Below are 23936 nucleotides of genomic sequence, written 5' to 3' on the forward strand. Positions count from 1 at the left end.
AAATGTGCCAGCCCATGTAAATATTTCTTAAGCCTTGCTACAGAGAATTTAAACAGTGTTAAACAAATGAATCACTGTTTTTAATGCCCCAAGAGAAATAATTGCTCTTTCTAGAACACTGTTTTCAAGCTTTGTTTTACTATAAGACTCAATAAGTCTTATACTGCAGGTTTTAGAGTTTTAAAAAGAATAATAAATCAGTGCATTTTCTTTGTGGTATATAAACCAAGTGTGGGGAAACCCACCATCTTGCTTGGGTAGTTATTGCAGAGGGTTGGTTATAGGAGTCTGTGTCAGAAAACAATGATTTTTACAAGTAACAGCAAGAAGCATGGTACAGTAATCCATTATTTCTCCCTTTGTGTTTTGGACACTGTCATTCAGATGGGCAAGTTATCAAAAGGGTTATTGTGTTATTGTGAAAAATAGGAGACTGTTCATGCTAGTATGTGACCAGACAGACAGTGATCACTTTGGGCCTTATGTTCTTTTTTTTAGATCCCCAAAGCAAAGCTGGTACTTAATCTGGTACTGAGCTTCATTTTCTGCATCATTCTTCCATCCATATACCAGTTTTGTTGTTTTATCTTCCTTTTTGTTTCCTTTTTAAAGTTAGTCTAGAATAATTTAGCTAAATAAATAATCTTCACTTTAAAGTTTAGCAAATTAAGTTCTCTAGTGATTACAGGAAAGTACAAATCAATTTTGATTTCTAAAGACCAAGTATCAAAATAAAAACCTACCTAGAATTTAATAATCTTTTTAAACTGTGAGACTCATCTGACATTAGGAAATAGGGAAGCCAGCAGCATTTCTGAAAGTGGGAAGTGTGATGTGTGGGGAAGCTGCTTGGGTGGGAGCATCAGGGAATGTGCCTGTCCGAGAACAACTGATGCCAGTGAGATGGAAGGGTGAGAGGGAGGCGGCCACAGAGCAGAGGACAAACTGCTTCTGCTGGCAGAAGCCATAGGCTGACGGTTATAAGGGGAGGGAGAGATCCATACATCTGAGATACCAAAGAAGGCAGCCTGATTCAGACTGGGTAATGACAGGACAAGTGAGCTGTAGTTGGGCCTTGCAGGGTCTTGCAGGTCCATGCTGTAGGAAACCATGGTAGCATTCAGGTGTTCTCAAGAGCACCTTGTGGTGTTTTCATTTTAAAAAATCATTTGGGAGAAGAACAATTGGATAGGAATGAGACAAAGCAGGCAAATAGACAGTGGGCGCAGTTGGTCCGCACTATGCTTGGCCGGCCAGCTCAGTGCTTGGCTAGCCAGCCTTTTGGTGTTTTCTATGACTGTTTAAGAGTGAAAAGGTCTGTTGGCTCCAGTATGGAAAAAACTGAAAACATGTTTAAAAGTATGTACAGCCAACATTTTGTGAACTTCATTTTGTATCTTTAAATATTCACTCAGATTTTATTATGATTACATTCAAAATAATCTGTAGGTTAGATTTTTCTCAGTTTGAAGTGAATCCCAACTGTAATGGATACTTAGAAACCCTAATCTAGGTTAAAGAGTTATGCATAACATACACTTGTCTAAAGAAAATTAGAAGAATCTAGTCAGAAGTTTCAAAAATTTGGAAAATAAGTATATGTAAGGTGTGGGTTTGTTTTATTATTTAATGATTATGGTGGACTTTAAAACTATGGCTTCTTAAGAGATAGAAAAATCTTAAAAGGTGAAGCGGTAGGATTAGAGGTGGACAGAACTGGGCTTGGACCAGTTAGAACTGGCTCTCAGGACCCTGATGGCCCTGCCAGGAGCACAGGACGAGGGGAGTTCTGGAAGAGAGGTTCTTGCCTAGAGTAGACAGCGCTAGTGTGCGGTTAGCGTTCGATGAAGAAGGCAAGACTGAGAAGGAGGCACGTGCTCAGCAGGCCCGGCGAGGGCTGGGAACAAGGGCTGTTTTGTGACACAGATTAAAGGTACTTGGTTCCCTCCCAGTTCCGTGTACACATGTGACACACAGCTCTATTATGCTCCTGCACCTTGTAGCCTTGAAGCTTTTGTGACTCTTGGGCTTTGCTCATGGCATAGAGCAGAGCAAACCACATGACAGTGAAGGGACCTCTCGGGAGTGCATTGTTGGGGAACAGCTACAGATTTCGTCACCTGCTACCGCTTTGCCTCATTGAGGCTGGAAGGTGTCCCTGTGGATCTGTAGATAGAACTGAACGCTTCCACACAGCACATATTTCTGCCGCTGTGGAGAGATGATGGGAGCACTTGGAAGTCAGGTTTGCTGGGGTGAGGGTGCAGTGATGTTCTCCTGTAGGTTAGACACATGTAGGAGGAATGGAGAAAATGAAAATATTAAACATAATAAACAAGGGAGATCCTTAACATCTTTTCGTGTATTTTGGTGTTCAAATTAAAAGTTCCTTTGTACATGACTCCTTAAGTCTCATTGAAGCAAGTCCTTTTAATAATTAGACAATAATTTGTTGCAATAGGTGGATTTACAAGTAAATCTAGGCAAGACTAGAGATCCCAGAGACCTAAAATACTGAGGAAGTTGTGATTTTGACATTTTGCCGTCACTGTTTCAGCTGGTCTTGGAGCTCCCCCCTACCGACAACATTTCCTTCAAAAATCTGACTTGAGAATACTATTAAAATTTGGTAAAAGTTTAAAAATGAGTTTATTTTACATGTTGATCCTTTTAGAGTTTAAGCAATGTTCTTATTCCTGTTATTTTACATGCTACCATTATACGTTTAAGGGAAACAATCTGTAAAGCTGTAACCATTTACATGTCCTGAAGTAATCAAAAATTATTCTCCACCAGCTCCAGTTGTGGACCAAACGCCTGGGAAGGATTTTCCTGGTGCTGCAGGGGCAGTCTCAGCATACGGCCCTGTGGCTGGTGGTGCTGCCGTGGTACAGGAGGTCCAAAGCCCAATCAGAGCCCCGCATTTGCAGCTCTCCGAAGGAAAGGTATGCAAATCAGGACTACATGGTTTTGAACTTGTTCTTAAACCAGAAGCTGGCTGTTGAATTTTCTCTTTCAGCAATTAAATATTTATAATTTATCATTCATTATGTGTTCTGTGTTGGTGTAATTTCCCAATTTTCAAATACGGTAGATTTTTGCTGATTTGGATTGTAGTCTCTAACCTGCTTTTAGTTGTTATTCAGAACAAAATATTTAAACATAAGTTACATTAATACAAGTAAGTAATGCATGGGCCTTTCTGTCTTTATGATTATCAATTAAATCACCAAAATATAGAAGCATGATGATTTGGAAATTATATTTGATTTGTTATAAGTAAATTTTAAAGTTTATTTAAATTATGTTGAATGAAATTTTTTACATAAACAAAGGTGATTTTTATGAAAAATTTGTTCATTAATAACCTGTAGCTGATAAAGAAATTTTAACACAAAGAGTAGTTGTTTTGTGGGTAGTGAGAAGTTGGTGTGTTTCCGGCTCTCTTTTGTTCATTTCCTGTAGTGAACGGAGAAGTACAGTGTTCTCAGATTGGGCGCTCTTATGCTCCCTGTGCTCCCCTAGGCAGAGGAGTCTCCTCAGCATTGCTCTGGAGAACCTTGGAATTCTTTCGTCTCTCTTCCATGACTATGTAAACACTGGGAGTAGGCGCACACGTGCGTGCACACACACACCAAACCGAAGGGTGAAATATCCTGATGATTCTAACTTTGACGTTTTAGCCATACAGAGTGAATTTATAAAGGACCTGCTAGATGAAGTAGTGCCAGGGCCTTAGAAATTCCTGCAGTTAAAACCACAGATGCCCACAGCGGAGGTTGAGGGACCTGTGGGTCCTCTCTTTTAACAGGTGGCATAAAATAATTTTTACTCTATTGTTAAAGAATCATTACTGTCATGTTGAAAATTACACAAGCCAGGTGTGGTGGAACATACCTGTGATTCTGGAAGGCTGAGGCAGGTAGATTCAAACTCAAGCCCATCCAGGTCAATTTAGCAACTTAGTGAGTACCACCCCCACTGCCAAAGGATTGGCTTAGCGCAGAGGCCCTGGCTTCAGTTGCCAGTGCTGTACCAGGACTGCAGAACAAGCCCAAGAAGATGTCCTTCAACTGCTGAGGAACTGTTAGAATTGTTTATTAAAAATAAAGCATAAGCTAAAGAGGAACCCAGGAAAGTATTTATACCCGAAATAGCAGAATATCGTATTTTAGAATATTTCTGTTCCATTTTCCCTATTGAATTTGACCTATACAGTTGTGTTCTAAATTTTTTTTTAAACTGAAAAATGTTCTTATCTTTAAAATTCAAAAAGAAATCTTGTCTTTAGGAAACAACTGGCTATGCTGACTTTTTTTGCTAATGTTTTAAATGTTATCAGCATTCATCTTTGAGTGAATAATACCAATTGTGTTTCCTAGGATTCATGTGGAACCAGTTTGAAAATAATAATTAAGTCAGTTGGTACCTATAAGTTTTAGGTGATAAAAGTAGTCTAGTTTTCTTCTTTAAGGATCATGTGGCTCATTTTCTAACTGCACTGTTAATATGAAACCCTCTCGAGTACAGTTTTCACTAACTACGCATTTCTTCTTTTCTCCTTCTTTCCTTGCATTCCCTTTTCCTTTGAACGTTTCTGTTGTGTAACTCACATTCGACCATGGGTTTGTTCTTGGAAACAGACTGTTTGCATGTGCCCATCATCCCCTCTTCTCCACTGTACCTCACCATTTTCTCCACACCGCCTGCCAGTCCCTGAAGTGGACTTGCTCTCAGACACTTCAGAGGAAGATCCTTTTGGGGAGGCTGAGCAGCTCAGCCTAGACAGCTTAGAGCAACTTTCCACAGGTGAAGCCTCAGAGCCAGGGGACCCAGAGAGGGCCACGCTGGATTCTGTCTCGGATCCTGTTGTAGCCCCTGCTCAGCCTGCCTGTCCTCTCGTCCATGAGAAGACTGTTAACGTGGCTGAGCAGGAGACCTCTGAGTTTGGCTACTTCTCTTTTGGCTTCCACAAATGTTTCCCATCTGGGTTCCCTTCTCTTCTTGATGAAGATGGGTATCTTACTTTCCCCAGCCTCCCCAAGCTCTGGGTCTCCTTCCTTCCGCCAGATGTTCAGCACTATGTCCCTATCACCTCCCCATCGTTCATTCCCTCTCTCATCCTCATCTTCGGCCTCCTTCTCTCTGCTTCTCAGTCCGTTCCTTTTTCTCTCACCTTTTCACTTCCTCTGGCTCTAGCCCTCTGTTATCTGGAAGCTAAAGCCACCTCGTTTAATGTTCCTTATGACTGTGACTTGAACGACAAAACAGAGGAAGAGGAAGCAGTTACTGGCACTCCTCCATAAGCTTCGTTTTATAAAGTCAACCAAAGTACACTTCATCTTGTACCTTTCCTAATATAGAGTGTAAACATGTGCATAAACTTCACTGATTATCCTCAAAATAGTATCATCTACACATTTTCATATACACAGTGCACTAGTGCATGAGAGATAAAGGTAGACACTTCTAGATTGATGTCCTTTGACCAGGTCCATACATCCTAAATCAAGAACAATATGGTAAGATGATTTTTAAAATACTGAAATCATGTTAGATTGTTAACAAAAGGAGTGGGTAAGAGGGAACCTGTATTGTCCTTAAATCCATATTGACCCAGTTTTACAGACAGATGTTAATGCTGTTTCTTTAGGATAGGAACTTTATGTTCGAAACAGCATTTAGAATGCAACGAACACAATAATAGATATATATTAGAACTCCTTAGTGTTAGTCCTCCTGATCACAATACACATTTGTTCTTGCATTTGTAAAATCATACCTATATTAGTCTTTGTAAGTCTAATTGCAGAATCCTTGTTTCCTGTCACTGTAGTATCTGGGACCTGGTAGATAATACTTAACTAGGCCCCCAATCCTAAATCATGCACTTACATAAAAGAATCAGTTAGGTATTTTATAAGGAATATGCTATTCTGTTTTCTTTAACAAATATGTGTGAACAATGTAGCATGACTTTTTGAAAGCTTAAAAGTACAACATTAACATTGAGCCCTTATTTTTATTGAAAATGGGGTGTTTGGTTCAAGGACATTTTTAATCTTTGTATAAGCAACTTTTTAAAAAGTATATTACTTCTGCACTGCTAAGTCATTGTAAACAAGTGCACTATGTTTTTAAATTGTTTTGCTAAGTGTGGTGTGGTGATTCAATATATCTTAGCTTATGGGAACTGTCAGTATGTAGACTAAGTCACAAAATTCAGAGTAAAGCTAAAGAAAATGTAAAGAAATACAGTGAGTATGGATTGTAGAACAAATCACAGTTCACAAGTTTACCTGAGAAATACCAAAGATAAACGTTTTAGAGAATTAAGTGTTGGCCTAAGAATTGAGAGATGATTCTTAATGATTGTTGAGTAGTTATGTGTTACTTTTCTCTACTTCTGATAAACTCTTTGAGTTTCCTGCTTATCTCTCAAAACTACTAGAATTACCATAAATAAAGGTAAGCATTAGTCAAATTTGACCCTAGCAAAAAAAGAAAAGAATGTATGATATGAATTAGCCTGTAATGGTTATATTCCTTTGATATCAGAATCAGTACTTTTCTTCTTCTGAAGTCAAAATTCATTTAGTACTTAAACTTTGAATTTATATTTCTGGGTCATTCGATAATGAGAAAAATCCAATTATGAAAAACTGTTGTTACTTAAAAATTATATGAAAGAGCAAGGCTGTATTTCAAGCATTGTTTTAAATACCTACGATTTTAACACGAAAGTAGCCAAAATTTCTCCCAAGAAATCCCTATTTAAAGTATCAGTGATGGGGTAAGGTATAAAGATGTAAAATCTGTAACCAACACAAAGCTGAAGACAAGTTTTGTATCAGTATATACTGCCTCATCACTAGTTGATTTAGATATTTCCAAATAGAACAGATTAAATTATGCCATATTTGCACTCTTATATTCTCATTCTCGGGTTAAAAAAAATGCTCCAAAGCAGAGCACGGTCTAGGGACTGAGAAAGAGTGAAGGGTTCCTTTCTCCATTCCACCTTGCAAGGATCATTTCCATCATGTGTGCAGCACTGTAGGTGAAGAGGGACCAAAGTGGCTTAATGGCCTGCGTCTTCTGAGGGCCAGACAGCAAAGGTTGGTAACGCTGCGTCAACATTGAAGTTCACAGACAGCTCCTGCACTGAGGGTAGGGTTCCAGTTAACGCTCCCCTTCTTTCTGGCAAATACGGTGTGACTTTTCAGGTGAAGACGGAAGAGGAAGTGCAGTTGGAAGAAGGGGACTGTTTTTCCTCTAAAGTTAAATATTCGGTAGCTGCTTCCTGCAGTTATTGTTGAGGGGTGGTAGTGGAATGTACTTCTAGGGTGATTTGTGAGATTTGTTATGCCTTTAAGTTCTTAAATTTTTATCCTCTTTTATTTTAAAGTCTTAGACTGTCAAACTCTGCATCATTCCTGATACTTGCTGATTGATACACTTACGTTTATTTGCCTTTTTCTCCCTGTGTGTGATTTAATTTCGCAGAAAAATTCCTTGAGAGTAGAAGGGGATAATATTTATGTCAGACATAGCAATTTAATGTTGGAGGTTTGTATAATCTAAGAAAACCACTCTGTCCTATGGCTGCCAGGCTGCTGTGGACGGGAGGTCACGCACAGGCTCGCGGGCAGCTTTCCAAGCACAGTGCATGAAACGCATGGGGGATGGAACTGGGAGTGCATGTGACCAGGCCCGCTTGGTTCATGTCAAGTGGCATAGGTAGGCATAGAGCCACTGCATTCTCAGAATGGCCACTGGGAAAAAGCTTTGGGTAGCCAGGTGAATAAAATTTATCCTTTAGTCTTAAAGTTGTTCTGTGAGTAAGCCTATTTTCCTAATGAGGTATTTCAAGGGCACAGAATCTGAAGTAATAGCCCCACCATTGGTATACATATTAGGTAGAACAGATTTTGATTATCTGACATCAAATCATTGATCTTGATCTATACTCGCTTCCCCCATTTCTAAATTCTGTGTAATGAGGAGTGTGGTCCACTTAAAATACTGTTTGTGACTATGTATATTAATTAATGGAATAATTTTGATTAGAAAGAGAGAGAGAGCAAGATAGATAAAAGTAGGGAGGGAGGAGGGAGTGAGAGTGAGATAGAATGCCTAATCACCCATGTCACATGAGGACAGTTTTTCCTTTGCCCACTAGGTTAGGTAGTATGTGGCAGTGTATTTACGGAGAACTGCAGCTCTCAATAACCTAACTAATCTGGTTGCTTTTGGCAGCTTTGGTAACCGTTGAAAGTGTATTTTTGCTTAACTTACTAAAATGCTGTATGGTGTAATGAGTAACACTGCTTTGAATAAATGCAAGAAATGTGCCTGATCTCAAGCCACAGATGTTTTCCCATGCCATGCAAAGGGTTCTAAATTTTCATGAAGTTTTGCAGATGGCTATAGAAGCTCATAGATGAGCGATTAAGCTTGTGCATGAATGTGAGTTACCTAATTTTATCAGATGCATGACCTGTTCCTATGGGAGTGGGACAAAAGCTGTGATCTACAGGTGGCCCTTTGATTTTTGAAGCACCAGAAAACATTTAGAACTCAGTTGAAACACTTTCCTAAGCATTAGTTACTATATACACCATTTATCAGAGCCAGGCTGAACAAATTCTACTAATACTGTTTGTCAGGTCTTACTTCAGTGAAAACTATCCTGGTAGTTTCTTTACGTTTTTGTGTAAGGAATATTTGATGTGTGTAGTAACTGAGCCCCATTTTTGTGCTTGGTGCTACATGAGGCCAGTATGTTTATTCATTATTTTATAGCAAGACCAAGTAGAAGCAGCCTTTGGAAGCAATTATTATTATTATTTTTTAAAAGCATTAAAAACTACCACTGGAATTTCCTGACAAAAGTCAGTCTTTGAGTTTTCCTTTCGTAGGAATGATCTTGGACTGGCTTTCTCCAGGCTGAGTGTGCTTCACAGTCTGTGTCTGTTGTTTCTCTGATGCACTGTGTTCATGGAATACAAGTTTAGTAGTAACACCAAGGAGAAAGGGAACTTTGTAGAAACAAAGTCAGGCTGCAATTCATCCTCATGAGAAGGATTATTAGCTATTTTTGACAGTGTGTTCCATGGCTTCCTTCTAATAATATAAGTGATTACTCTTTGGAAAATTCTACACAGAAATTAAAACCCTTTAAAATACAAATTATAAAAATTACACATTGGCTTTGTTTTCAATAAAGGCTAAAATACATATGGCTTTTGAGACTTGGCATTTTTCTTGCTTTACTATGTTTTTTAATCACAAGATTGCTTTGTGTTATTTTTTGTTTTTGTCCTACTGGGTTTTTTCCTTTTGGATTTTTCCCCCCTTACGTTACATATTGCTAGGACCTGGATAAAGCCCAGGAGGACATACTGAAACATCAGGCTAGCATTAGTGAACTCAAGCGCAATTTTATGGAATCCACACCTGAGCCGCGCCCTAACGAATGGGAAAAACGACGTATCACACCTCTGTCCCTACAGACTCAAGGGGTATGTCACCAGCTGTTTGTTGGTTGTGTGTCTCACTCCAGTTGTTTAGTAAAACTCAGGTTATTAATCTTGTGTGTTGATGCTCAGAAGTTGGAAAATATTCCCATTTCTTTTTGTAATTGCTAACAACTTTTAAAATACTAAGTATTAACAATGTAATAGTTATTGGCTTAATTCTTAGGAAAGTCATATGAGTTTCAAAATATTTTTTGAAGTATTTTCAGAGTAATTCCACTATTTTATTCAGGTTGTTTATGAGTTAATGAATTTACTTATAAGACAATTTGAAACTTAAATAATATTTTTTTATTTAATAAACTTCTTAGTTATTGACTTCTGAAATACTCTAAGAACTTTTACTTTGTAAATAAAATGTAATTAAAGGAATGTAACTCATATTTTATAATGGCTTTAAGTTCATCACTGTGAGAATACTGAATTAAAATTTTACTTTCAGGAACTGATAAGCACTGTTGAAAACTTGTAAAATGTTATATATGTAATGCAACTGAATATCAAAATTTCTGGTAATGGTATATAGAGTTTTGAAAATGTTTCAAATGATGTCTCTCCTAACTCATTTTTCTTCCCACCATAATATAAGCATTGCCTTTCGGATATAGTCTCAAAATATTTCTCCATGTATTCCCTTGGGTATCTGTTTTTCTGTGCCATTCCTACCCTTCTGTGGTTGACCAAGAATCTCCATGGAGTCCTCCTCCAGAAGGGACAGTGATTATACTATGTGTAACCTACCGTGTAAAAAATCATTCAAAAATGTTACACTATATTTTCATCTTCCCCCTGTAGTTTCTCTTATGGCTTGAATGTTGCCAAATTGAACACATTTAATTTAGATGTTCTTGTGCTGTTTTTATTCACCTTTCCTTAAAAAGCAAAGCTGTTGGTTGCTCTGGTTTTCTTTTGTGACATGAATGGATAATAGTGCTTTAAGAACAGATGAGCAAAAATAATTGCTGAACTGAAAAACAAAACTTTTGAAAATATTAAGACTTTACACACCATGGGTAGTAGGATCTTGTGAAATTGGATACTTTTTAAATCCTTATTTCAGGTTTCTGAAGGAATGTTAGTGTCAGCAATCCACTTGAAAGTGTTTCTGGGGAAAGCGATGGTACGCTGAGGCTTCTCTGTGCTTCTGCATCTGGCTGATGCTACTGACACTGACACCCCTCTCTAATTGTTCTATGTGTGTGTTGCCGTAGGTGTAATGTATATGTTTTGTTTGTTGATTGTGTCTATTGTTTGAAATAATAGAGAAAAGGAGACCATCTTTTCAAGGATATTTTATCCATGAAGGAGAAGTACCTGGTGGGATCCACACGGACAGTTGAAGAAAAAGCTCAGGAGGCGGATAAGGTGTTCACCTTGCATCCTTGGATCTGCTTTTGTCTTTTCCCTCCTCCACTTACTTCTGCCCAAAGCTAGCTATATATATATATATATGTTCCTTTTTTCTTACGCATCAATCTGAAATTTTTTGGAAATAATTTTTTGAGTGTTTGAAAAGTCAACTCCCCATATATAGAAGCATAGAATCATTGGGCAGAAACACCATATTGCATAAACATATTGCCTGCAAATTTACATTTTGAAATGTAGAAGTATGAAGCAGTTTAGAAATAAATGGTCCTAATTTGATTTGTGTTTGGCTAACAGTTGGGAAACAATAATTTCATGTGAAAATGCACTATAACACATATTCATACTGCAGTACTAAGACATCAAATTACATGTATTTAGGCTACTAGCTTAAAGTAGCCTAAATGGAAACTTTTTTTAATTTTAATTTTTAAGATTCCTAATAGGAAAAAAAAAAAAGATTTCTATGCACCATAGCAGCTTCTCATACCTATCTGTGCTTCTGTATATGAAATATTAGCATTGGTGAGAAAGTTAGCTTTCTGTTGCCTTTACATTCTCATTTTTTTGTTTCTACTGACTTTACTTAGCCTGCTTGTCAGCCTGGAGAGCTTAGGCTCTGGTGGAGGAGATGGACAGCAGTTAGTAATTAGAGAATTTCAGGTACTGAGGGATAAGTGCTCATAACTGATACAGCCTGTTATGTTAGAAGGCTGATTTCCCATTATGGTCAGGAGGAGGAGGCATGTGAGATGAGACTACTGATGACATGGAGTATATTCACCAGCTTCCCTGTTTCTAGACAAAGTATCTAACAGCTGCATCTTAAAGGAGTAGAGGTTTATTTTGGTACATGGCTCCAGAGGGTTTGCTCCATGGTTGACTGTCTCCAAGGCACAAATGGCATGCTGGAAGGTAGTAGTGGAGGACAGCTGCTCAGCTTATGGCAATCAGGAAGCAGAGATGTAAGGAAGGGCTAGAGTGAGAGATGTACCCTCCAAAAGCTTGCCCTCAGTAACCCCCTTTTCTCCACTGGACACTCCTTCCAAATAGCTCATTCAGCCATCCATTTAGCAGTGGATGAACCTTCGCTCATCCCTATGTAGTGTCTCGTGTGGCTTGAATGTTGCCAAATTGAACACATTTAATTTAGATGAATCCCTATGATTCAGTCATCATCTGAAAACCACATCTCTGAACACATGAGGCTTTTGAGGGATCATTTTAGACCCAGAGTATAATGAGGCAGACATTCAGAGATTTTTCCACATGCAATGAAAAACAGATGCAACAGAACTAATTTAAGGAACTGAAGACCAAATGGCACTGGCTTAGTGAACATGAAGAAAGGAAAGGTCAAAGAGGTCAGACCCCAGATCGTGTCAGGTCTTAAAGATCATGTTACTGACAGGAAAAAAGAAAGTGTTACTGATTTAGGATGGCATTATAGCAGTGACAAGATGCCATGGCAGTTTTTAAGGTGAGCAGTGATGTGACCCTGCATGTATCAGATGGAAGCTGGTCTCACTGAATAAGGACAAGATTGTAGAGGGTGAAAATGAGAGCAGAGAGGAGTAAAGAGGAAAAAGTATTTCCCTCCCACAAAGCAGATTAGGTTCATCAGTAGTGTGTTTATCAGAATACACAGTGAGATAGGTAACAGGCAAGACGTGGAAATTCGTTCCAGGACTCCGAGCCCTAGTTGAGATGAAATATTTCCAGAGCACTGCAGTGACAAACCTGATGCCATAAAGACTAAGCAGATGGTATTCTTTTGTACATTAAAGGTCAATTTGAAATCCAAAGCCAGTTAGATTGTGTATAATGAGGACTTTAATATCTCATGCTTTGAAATAATAAGTATCTTTAGAAATCCGTCTTCTAAAAGCTAGTTGAATGACATACCAAGTTTAAAGTGATATCCTTGGACTTTTTGCAGTTAGAAACTGGATTTTTGGTAAAGATATTCAAACTTATCACTTTTCTGGATCTCATATTTTAGGGATTGTACAGTATAAAACGTCTTACAAAGTTAGAGTAACTTTGTTAGTCCACTTTCTATTGCTTTAACTAATACCTGACATGGCTGTTTTGGAGGTTTTAGTCCCTGGTCAGCTGGTTCCCTTGCTGTGGCTGTGAGGGAGGTGAAATGTCCTGGCAGAGGGTGCAGCAACCAGGAAGTGCAGACAGCAAGAACAGTGCTGAAGAAGGGGCTAGGGGCTGGGCCCAGGAGCAGTCCCCAAGATCCATGCCCTTTAGGCCCACCCCTAAGTTTCCAGTTCCTCCTGCAAGTGCTGGCAAACCAGGGTCTCATCAGTAAATCAGTTCTCCAGTGAAGTTAGGGCCCTGTGACCCAGTCATCTGTGGAAAGGCTCTTCTTGGAGCACAGGAGACTTTGAGGGGGCAATTTAGATCTAAACCCATAGCAGTGATGTTTATGTGATACTTAAATTAGGAAAAGTTCCTAGATAGCTAATCTGAACTTGAAGTTACTGCGTATTTCCTGGTCTTCTCTGACTACAACCATCCATTCAACCTAAAAACATTTATTGACTACCTATAATATAATTAAATACTTATATTATGTTATTACATTTGTCATCAAATAGCATGCCACTGCTATTAATTGGAGGTACCTGCATATTTGAGACTATTGAGGTTGACTTGAACAGAATATCTTTTCAGTTTCTGTCTTTGCATCTTCCATTTGCTACTATTTTTTAGGGTTTCTTTTTCATCTTTGAATTATCCTTATTGGAGTACAAAATTTAAAATTATGTGTAAATGTATAATTTGACCACAATTTTAAAATTTCCATCATACAGGTTTCGCAGATTTTTAAAAAGCAGTAACAATGTTTTTTTTTTTTAAAATAAATACATTGAATGTATTCTTATTTATTTAGTACCAGGGATTGAACTCACAACCTTGCCCTTGCCAGGCAGGAGTTTATGCCACTGAGCTATATCCCTGCTTTTGAGACAGGGTCTCACTATGTATTGCAGTCTGGTCTTGAACTTAATCATGTAACCCAGGATGGCCTGTCAGCCTCCTGAGTGCTAGGATTACAGGTGTAAACCACCACACCCAGCCAGATATGTTGAACTTTGAGGATGAATGTTTTAAAAGTAGAAGAGAAAGTGAGACACCAAGTCTGCAGTCTTCTCAGTGGTGAATGCATCTTGGCATCCTCTAGTAGATTGTGAGACTGTGTTAAGCTGGTGTATTCTGTAATGAGTCTAATAAAAGTTACCTAGGCTGTAATTTAGAGATACTTTGATGGTTTCTTTGGAATAATTAAATACATGACAAACTCCCCAGGGATCGCTTTCTGGGACAGCCCTTCCTTTCCATCCCCACCCCTGAGCGTGGTGTAACAATGGGGATTGTAACTGAGCTTATTCCACAATATTGAAATGCTTTCCACCTTCCTCTCCTCACCTCCTTTATCTCACTCTGTGAAAGAGGCATCTTGTAAAAGTCGCATTTTTTTAAAGTTTGCTGAAGAGTGAGTTTTATTCAGAATTATTTTCATACACTTCTGAGTGAGTCTTTAGTGGTATTCCAGGTTTCTGGAATACCCCAGCTTTCCTTTTGTCCCATTGTTTAAGGGCTAGAAATGTGAAAGTCAAGTCTAGGGACAAATGCACAGAAAGATGCAATTAAAAGGCAGGAGCCATTGGAGAGACTGTTGTATGCAGGAAGGGACCAAGGAGCCCAGGTCAAGAATGTGTGAGGTTGTGTTGAATGGGCAGGTGTGTTGTGCTCAATTTGTGATAAAGCGTCAGGGTTACACCAGGAGTTTTAGCTGGTTTCTGGAAGTTACAGCATCAGAGATTTTCAGGCAGTAGAAACACCACATACGCCAGCTGCAAAATCTTCAGAATTTTTCTCTTTCATTTTATGCTGTTCTATTATCTTTCTTGTGTAACCTTTCCTTTCTTTCAATAGGTCACTACTGTCTTTCTGGTGTATTAATTCTTTGCTCTTGCTTTTCTGACCTTTCTAGAGCCTAGAAGAGGAGATAACATCCATTTTGTTTAGTGGAAAGGGGTTTTCTGATAGCATGAAAGCCACCTTCCCTTCAGCCACCACTTGGACAGCAGAGGGCGCAGTTGTGAACTCTAATGCACCTTCTAGAGAAAAGCTTTCCTCCTCCGGGCCCTTCTCACATTTGCCTGAGGTGCATTTTACTTTGTTTCCCTGTTACTAAAAGCCTCACAAGAGAGTGACTCATTTTCTGAATGTTCAGACACCTTTCCCTCTAGTGCTTTCACTGGTAAAATTAACTATTCCTGGGAGAAACATTCGAGGAAAATGATTGAATTTGGACATGAGGAAAAGAAATAGATAGGATGTTTCTCCTCCTTTTAGTCAAAAACCAAAACCAAATCAAAACAAACCAAAACAAAACAAAAACCAAAGACTGCCTAAATTCAGAGAATCATTGAAACCATTATAGCTCAGAGCCCAAATTGTGAAGCAGAGGAAAGCCTCAACAAAGTAGAAGTTTAGTGTGCTTTGTACAGCTCAGGTTTTCAAAACCCAAATTACAGGCATCTTCTGATTTATTTTTAAAGTTGCTTATATAGAAAAATTGAAATGCTATCATACTGATTGAAATAACTGTTTTTGAATGACACTAAGAGATTCCCTGAACTTAGGCAGAACCTATTAAGCCATTTGAGGTTGGTAATAATAACTCACCTACCCTTAATAATCATGAAATGTGTGTTTTGGAAATGTTCTGATCATAGGATATCTTTATTTGTGAAGGAGTTTATAAGTAGTTACCTGCCTACCAAAATAGATTCAGAGTTTTTCAGTTTCATGTCTGAAACTTCTAGGTTATCCATGAAACTGGAAGGGTGATTCTCCTGCTCTGTTGGTCACAAGGTTTGCATAGTGTGAAGTTTGACAATGCTTTCAGCATGCATTTCTGAATGGCTCAGAAAGTCACAGAGGGACTCTAAGCCTGGCTGACAGCGCTATCCGGAAGTGTGTACAGTAGGCACCCTCAGCTTGCGGCCCTGCTATGGGCAGGGGAGCCCGAAGGTCTCCGTAAGGCATGGCTTGGCACAGTCAGTGCACTGGCAGTGCCCAGAGGGAATTGGAGCAGAGGGCCTCGCTGTGTTCGAGGCACTGTCTGGAATGAATAGATCTACTGTCTACCACTGAATTATTTCTAATTAGATTACTGATTGTAGTGCCACCTGAATGTCAGTCGTTAACACTTATTTGTGGTAATATAAAATAACCTTTTTTATGAGTGACAAGAAATTTAAAGCTTTAAAAACAAAGTCATGTAAAAAAGCATTTCTACCCTAACTAATAATATAGTATAATAGTTTATATAGCTAGTGTATTCAGTCAACAGGTATTTCTTGAAGATTTAGCTATTACATTACTCAAAATACATTAATGTGTTCAAAAGGATACATTAATTTATTCCCAATTTATTGCAGGGGATAAAAATTAGCATCTCCAATGTTAAGCTTGCTCCACTTGAGATTTTAAAGATACTGTGGAAGGAGCTAGATTTTCAAAAGGAAATACTGGTGTACCCTTAACTCTGCCCCAGTGCATAGTCTCCCTTCTGCTTCATAGTGCAGACTGCATTGTTAATAACCATCTCTGAAATGAATATTTTATGTTAGTGATGGTCAGAGACCACTGTGAGTTTGCCAATCAAAGCTATTTATTTAAAATTATTTTAGCAGTAGGGTTTCTTTATGTTGCTCAGCCTGGCCTTGAACTCCCAGTTCTCCCTCCTTGGCTTCCCAAGTAGCTGAGATACAGGCATGTGCTGCTGTGCCCAACTCAAAACTCTTCTTTTAAAAGTACCCTCACTACCCCCAAACAGATGTCATTTCCTTGCTGTTGTGTTTATTTAGGAACCAGGGCTCCAGGTGAAGCTCTAGAGTCTGACTGAAACCAAAACCGTTTGTTGAATAAATTTTTCAGTTTCCCAATTTATCCTTTAATGTGATAAGTAAACTTTGTGTTTTTCCATATTTTTATAAAAATGTCAACTACATAAGTGGAGCACTGATAGGTATAACTCCATAGTAAAAGCATTTTACTTCTTTGGAAAGGTGCTGGGTATTTTTGTTCCTTTTGGTAAGCTTTTTGGCATCTGTCTCGATTGTGCTCTGTGTAACTGTTGAGCAAAGCCTTTTGTAGCTGCTGAATCTTGCTATTCTGTCTTTATCAAATGTCTGTCCAGTGGTGTTGAGGTAAAACTGTATTGATTTTGTGTCTTCGGTTGCTTTTTGTTCCGCAGACACGTGCTCCCGCGTCAGAAGGGCCTTGCACTGGAGCCAGGGATGCTGTTAAGGTTCTCCCCTTTCTGTGTTCACACCATTGTCCGCCGCCTTTCATCCCCTCACGCTTGCCCACTTCCCTTCCAGTCAGCCATCATAATCATCATTGTTTTCTCCATGACATGAGCCTGCCATCCATTGATTTGGATTTCCGTTGTTTTTATTTATTCATGTATTTTTGTTTTCCCTCCTCCATCTTTTTTTCGTACAGAGTTCACATGAGACTCTGAATGTAGTGGAGGAGAAACAGCGGGCAGAGGTTGGGAAAGATGAAAAAGTAATCACAGAAGAAGTGAATGGTAAAGAGCTATCACCTGGGAGTGGTCCTGGGGAGATGCGTAAGGTGGAGGCTGTGACACACAAAGACTCCACCTCCCTGTCTTCTGAGAGCAGCAGCAGCAGCAGCAGCAGTGAGAGTGAGGAGGAAGATGTGGGCGAATACCAGCCCCAGCAGCGTGTGGCCGAGGGCACCATCAGGGAGGAGCAGGAGGAGTTTGATGAAGAGGCGGAGGAGACGCCTGGCCAAGTCACCAAGGTAGTGCAGAGGAAGGAAGCGGCACCCGAAGCCAGCCCAGATGGACAGGCGGGGGCCGCTGGAAGCCCAGGAGACACAGAGACCCAGGACCATGTAGTTGCCCCCAAGGGATCTGGAGAAAGGAGTGTAAATGAAGGCACAATGAAGCAGGAGGGGAGAGAAGAAACAGAGGAAGAGCAGCAGAGAGTCAACGGAGAGGTGTCTCATGTTGACATTGATGTTTTGCCACAAATTATTTGTTGTTCAGAGGTAAATGGGAGTCCGGAGCGGGAGCCACACTATTGAGTTTCTTCTCAGGTGGGGACACCTGCTTTCTCCTCCACCTGTCCTCCCGATTCTCCTGCAACTTTTTAAGCAAGAATCTGATTTTTCTCTCTCCTGGGAAGAAGGGGAAAACACTGCTTTGTAGATTTTCTGCCAGCTCACTTCATAGTTCCTGGCTTCTTTACTGCAACTGGATCACCTGTAGAGAACTTCCCTACGACCACCACAGCCTTTTTTCTTCCCGTTTCCCCTTTAAATTTCTCTTTGCATGTTTTGGATGCTTCCCACTGTTTTGTCTTTAGTTGCACTGCTTCCTCACACTGAATGCCTATGTAATAGACAGTGGTTGATGTGCATGTGTGCCCTGCTGTCATGATTGCATTTGACCCTTTTGGCTCAGCCTCTCACTCCTCAACCTAAGGTTCTCACAGCTGGTGCAGGCTGTGATTGCCGTGATGCTGCAAGAGGTGGCGTCTGGTGCAACAGGAGCATTATTTCCTGAGTGCTGCCATGACTTCTGTTTTTAGAGGCCAGGGATGGGATGGCTTGATTAAGAGCCTCTTTCTTCCTGCTGGGCAGCCATAGGCTCAACTGTTCCCTTCTCATTCTGTCTTTACGTCAGTTCTAAATTTTTTTGCACCAATTCTAGATTTGATTTTGTTTTGTGAGTTATCAGCACTGGATATAAGTCTTTTCTTTTTCAAAAAATAGAACTTTCCAGAGTCGTCTCAGATGAAGTCTTGGTCCTTTGGTGCAGTGTCTCTGTTTGGGAGTGAGAGAGGGTTAGGGAATGTTTCTTGACTGTGAAATGCTGGCAGCATAGGGATGTATCTGTATTTGTTCTCTTTGAGGGGGTGGACAAATCACAGAATGACTTTGACTCGAAATAATTAATGAATTTTTACCATGTTGCCTTTAAATGTGTTTTACTACAGAGAAGAGACTTCAAGAGTCTTTGAACTTGGAATTATTATTTTCTGCATTTAATATAAAGTTGTTGTTCTTTGAATATTTATACCTGTTGGGAATTTTCCACAGAAGGTGCTGTAGTAGTTTTGTAGTTGAATCCTGCATGCCCAGCAGAATACAGTGTTAACAGACCCTCTCTATCTAGCCTTGCTGTAAATTGTTCAAAGCATTCATACAGCACCCATGGAGTAATTGTAGAGAAAACATCGTAACATATGTAACAGAAGAAACACTGCAAATTTTAGACAATTGTAATTAGAAAAACCATACTTGACGGTATCCTTTGTGGAAATGACATCTATTGAAGGAGAAGAGCCACTCTTAGCCAACCTAGCTTGCATGCCAGTTAAAAACAGTGCACTTCACACAAACCATGTGGCCCTTTAAACTGTAGTAAAATTAGAGTCATGTTATTATGCATAGTTCATTCAATGTTCTCTTCAGTGATGTTGATTACTTTCCAAAAGTAGTGCATACACATCAGTGCAGTAGTTTGAGATGATCATAATTTGAAAGGTAGCATAATTTACATTAGCTTATGTTTCTTGTGTCTACACATATATGTATATCCAGAGTACATGTATATATGCCATACTTAAAAGTTTTCACTTATATCTTTGCTTTAAATTGTTTGCTTTTACTCTATGCATGACTGTGTGTTTAGATATGTTTCTTAGATTTATTTTTGAAGGTTTCTTTAGGCACTTCTACTTTGTCACCTCTAGAATTTATTTTTCCCTTCCTTTCCACTTTAGCCACCAGTGGTAAAAACAGAGATGGTAACAATTTCTGATGCCTCACAAAGGACAGAAATCTCCACCAAGGAAGTCCCCATTGTCCAAACTGAGACCAAAACCATCACTTATGAGTCTCCACAGGTACAGAGCACAAGACCCACCCGCTTGAGTTCGTTTTTACTCAGCATGTCTGTTTCTGTTTCTGTTGACTTCTTCCAGTTTACTTGTTTCTGACTTCAATGTAGTTTTCCCATCTCTGTTTTGTAAGCAGGCACCACCAACAACATAACTTGATATGCTGCTATCTTACATTGAGCCAGAAAGTAGCGATCAAATTGGTGACCCAGCAGTCATAGGAGGATCTTATATCTAACTACTTAGGGTAAAGGATGTAAATTGTGTTATTACTGTAAGGCATTTCTGGTTTGATGTATCCAAAATAGTCATATACAGTTGGAGAAAAAGAGTGTTTTATGAAATGTACTGAGTCTGACGTACTTTATGATTAGTAGTGTATACCTTCCCCCTTGCTCTTACTCAGTTAAAAGAGACCCAATCAACTTTCGCTTTCTTGTAAGATGTATGGACACACACACACTTTGTACATCTCAATGGGTTATTTTTTTGTTATTTTGTCATTTGTATGTTACGTTTGATGCTGTATATCTAAGTAATTATCAAATTTGTGTGTTTTTAATTCTTCAGATATTGGTTATGTCAAGTTTTTTTTAAAAAGTACTAAAATGTTTAACCTAGGAACAACAAAAAGGGAAAGTGCTCATCATTTCAAAAGTATAACTATTAAAAAAAATACGTATGATTAGTATTTCCTCCCCCGAGCAGATTTACCTTCTGGGATTGTATCATGGTGGAGTATGGCAGGTCAATGCCCTCTCAAAACAAGTTTTAAAGGCTGTGTGCATGGGTGGAACAATTCTCAAGACGATTTGGGGCACAGTTTAATCTCTCTATGTGTATAAACCCACATAAGCACAAACAGCTTTCTTACAATGTGTCCACGTGGTAGTGGTGTAACTGTGTTGTGCTAGGACTTCATAAAGAGAGATCAGATGTATGAGCCAAATTTGAGAGAAGTTTCCTCTTATCTTACTAATAAGCACTAGCTATCCAAGTCACTGCCAAAACACATGAAAAATGTTTGGCAAGCTTACACTGTTAGACTATTAATTTGCTTCATTGTTTACCTTGGTAAACTCTAGAAACCCTTGCTTCTTCTAACATCAAAGCATATTAAAATAAAAACTATATGCGTAAGATTATACATACTAGAGCACACATGCACATGAGCAGTATTAAAATATGCACACCCATGTATATGATTTTATAATACAAGTCATAGGAACAATGTAGTTTTTAAAATTCTACTATAGGGCTGGGGGTAGAACTCAGGGGCACAGCGCCAGCCTGACAAGTGGAAGGTCCTGAGTTTGCTTCTTGGTGCCCCCTCCCCAAATTCTTCTATAGATAAGCAAATAAGTAAATGATGCGGGCTCAGTCAATCCTAGTCAGGCTCTGTTGCTTAGTAATCCAAGAAAGTGTTATCTGTTTTTATTCACCTGTGCTTATAAAACAGTAACAAACTCAGCACTACCAGTCACTGTGGAAACATCTCTGCCTGCTTCTGTAGTTTCTTTTTCTAGTGTCTCCAGTGTCCCTCAGATCCTCTTCACTCTGGTGTAGCTTTCAGTCCCACCTTCTGCTTCATTCTTCATCCTTTCTCTTCCCAGGGTATTTCTTCTCCATGTGGTATTTAGCCTTTTGCCTGTCCTCTGTGAGATGCCAGGCACTCTCTTGGTCTGTAACTTACTGCTATAGGCATGCAGAGGATGAGCAAATGACCAACTGCATAAATTTTAGAAGGTGCACATTCAGCAGGTTGGGGTCCTCTCTGACATGTAGAAGTTAAGCATTGCTTTGTATTTGTCCCCCAATTATTCAAAGATTGACGGTGGGGCTGCTGGTGATTCGGGCACGTTGCTGAGCGCACAGACCATCACATCTGAGTCCATGTCAACAACTACAACCACACACATCACCAAGGTAAAGAGACCTGGGAGGGTCTAGGGAAAGCACAAAGCGTTACAAACAAGGTCTTTGCTGAATTGTTTCTTTGTTCCTAGATGGACTTCTGAGTAATAGTGGAATTAGAATTATACTCCATTGATAAATGTATTTAAGTCAAATTGCAGTTTTGTGAAGTACAAAGGAAAAAACTGTTACAAATAGCCATACTTAAGACAGCTGCAAGAACAGAGATATTTTAATAAACTATAAGCTGTACAGTGTGTAAAATAAATTTATGGAACTGAAGCTGTGCCCTACTTCCATTGAACTGGCCCTTCTGCCTAAAGGAAGTGAGTAAAACTTGTCGTTTCGAACTTTAAACAAGTTGTTGCAGTATTGTAAAATTTACCTCATTCACTTATGACGGGGAATGCTGCTTAGGGGCATTTTCCCAGATCATTCTCTGAGTATTTAACACCAGATACCTAGTGGCTCAGCTGCGGCAGCCTCACTAGGGTCTCAGAAATGTATGAATACCTTGGCCTGCCTCAAGACTACAGAAATCTGGGTGTATAGGAGGCTTCCAGGTGACTCTGGTGCGTATGAAAGTCATCTCATTTCTAACTCAAGTCTTCAAGTATTTTATTCTGCTTCTACCTTTCACACTTGATTAATCCTCAGTGGTCTTTTACAATAGTCATTACAAAAATGGCAAGAAACTTTGTGGATTAAAAGCTGCCACATAATGCAGGCTACCACTGGCACCCATTTTAAAGCATTTTCAGATACTAAAGCTAGTGGCAGGCTTTATTTCTTATGGGAAATGCCATCACCTGAGACTTTGTGCAGCAGTGTATAAGAGGTGTGGAGGCTGGAGGTGTTATTGCAGGACCACATGGCGTGTGTTCCTCCTCTTTTAGAAGGGACGGGACAGGAAGAGGCTGCCCCAGGCGAGCCAGTCGCTGTGAGGCAGGTCACCCATGGCTCCTTCCACCAGGCCCCTCTACACAGTCTTTGGGGAGCAACAGGCCGAGGCTGTGATCAGATCACAATTTTAATAGAAGTTTTACCCACCTTCTCTATCTTCAACCAAATCCAAGCCCTGTTTTTATTACACTACACCAGATAAACAAAATTACCAAATGAATTTGTATGACTAGTAGTCAAAGTATTACAAACATTTTCCCAAGTGTCTGTCCTAAAACAGATAAATTGTTAGACTTGCTTGTAACTACAAATACCAAACAATTGTTTCTTCTTTGTCTTCCTCTTTTCAAAAACTGACCAACTGAGAGTGAAGAAACTCAGGATATTGTGACAGAATATCCCAGCAGAATTACTTATTACAAGTCATGGCATCTGTCCCATTGTAATCTCACCTAAGTCTGGATAAGTTAGTTTTAGAGTTGCTTTCAGTTGAGAGCTGCTTCAAGTTTAATAATTCTTGGTGTTCAGCATTCAGCATGCATGGCCTTAGGTTGGGCAAGAGGGCAGAGTGGGATTCATCTTCTTTGTGATCATGTGATAACGATGCTGTTTTTCTTTTTTATACCTTTTAGACTGTAAAAGGTGGAATATCTGAAACGAGAATTGAGAAGCGCATTGTGATCACAGGTGATGCAGATATCGACCATGATCAGGTGAAGACCATAGGTTCTGGTTCTGGCAGCAGCCTTGTCTGTGTGCTGTAGTTTGTACCTGTGGTCATGTCACATCCATCCCATGTAAACACCTTCCCAGGACTTGCTGGGTGAAGTACAGCTCCAAAGCAAGGCACGAAGACACTTCTTCAACTGGATGTGGCCTATTCATTTAGGTTTCTGAGCTCTGATGCAGCATCAAGCAGAGATTGCTGTGTATTTCACTCTGGTTTTATGTGTACTTTAGGCTGAGAATAATCTGGAGGATTTCTGGCAACCATTAGGAATTACAAGGGTATAGTTTAAAGGCAGATCTTCTAATACTTGGAAGTGAATAGCAGTTTAATGCCACTGGTTTCTAAAAGTTGAGAAAGCCACTAAAACTTCCTTATACCTATCTTAAGGAGTTTTTTGGTGTTTTTACAGCATACAAAAATGGGCAAATAGCCAATAACGACCAGGTGGTTTTACCCATTAGTATCACTGGGTTGGAGGAAGAAGGGGAAATCTGTCTCTCACAAAGAGAAAGTTTACAC

General features: G+C 39.4%; 1 protein-coding gene across 21 annotated transcripts in view; it reads left to right on the plus strand.

The window, feature by feature from the left end:
* Positions 1-23936, plus strand: part of Epb41l2 (erythrocyte membrane protein band 4.1 like 2) — a 181447-nt gene that overhangs the window by 135683 nt on the left and 21828 nt on the right. For 5 of the 21 annotated variants that reach the window (XM_023564522.2, XM_023564521.2, XM_063233490.1 and 2 more), the window contains exons 12-21: positions 2797-2945; positions 7507-7569; positions 9378-9524; positions 10803-10904; positions 14917-15090; positions 17191-17244; positions 17442-18014; positions 19754-19876; positions 21698-21796; positions 23320-23400. In XM_023564522.2, coding sequence (XP_023420290.1) covers positions 2797-2945; positions 7507-7569; positions 9378-9524; positions 10803-10904; positions 14917-15090; positions 17191-17244; positions 17442-18014; positions 19754-19876; positions 21698-21796; positions 23320-23400 — 1565 coding nt within the window. Of the gene's footprint in view, positions 1-2796; positions 2946-4643; positions 6926-7506; positions 7570-9377; positions 9525-10802; positions 10905-14916; positions 15091-15754; positions 15804-17190; positions 17245-17441; positions 18015-19753; positions 19877-21697; positions 21797-23319; positions 23401-23936 lie in introns of those variants that run through there. The other 16 variants (XM_063233492.1, XM_063233491.1, XM_063233493.1 and 13 more) reach the window with 16 other exon arrangements.

The sequence above is a fragment of the Cavia porcellus genome, unplaced genomic scaffold (assembly GCF_034190915.1).
Source record: "Cavia porcellus strain 051 isolate PalLab524CR breed Dunkin Hartley unplaced genomic scaffold, mCavPor4.1 scaffold_22, whole genome shotgun sequence".
NCBI classification, from domain to species: domain Eukaryota; kingdom Metazoa; phylum Chordata; class Mammalia; order Rodentia; family Caviidae; genus Cavia; species Cavia porcellus.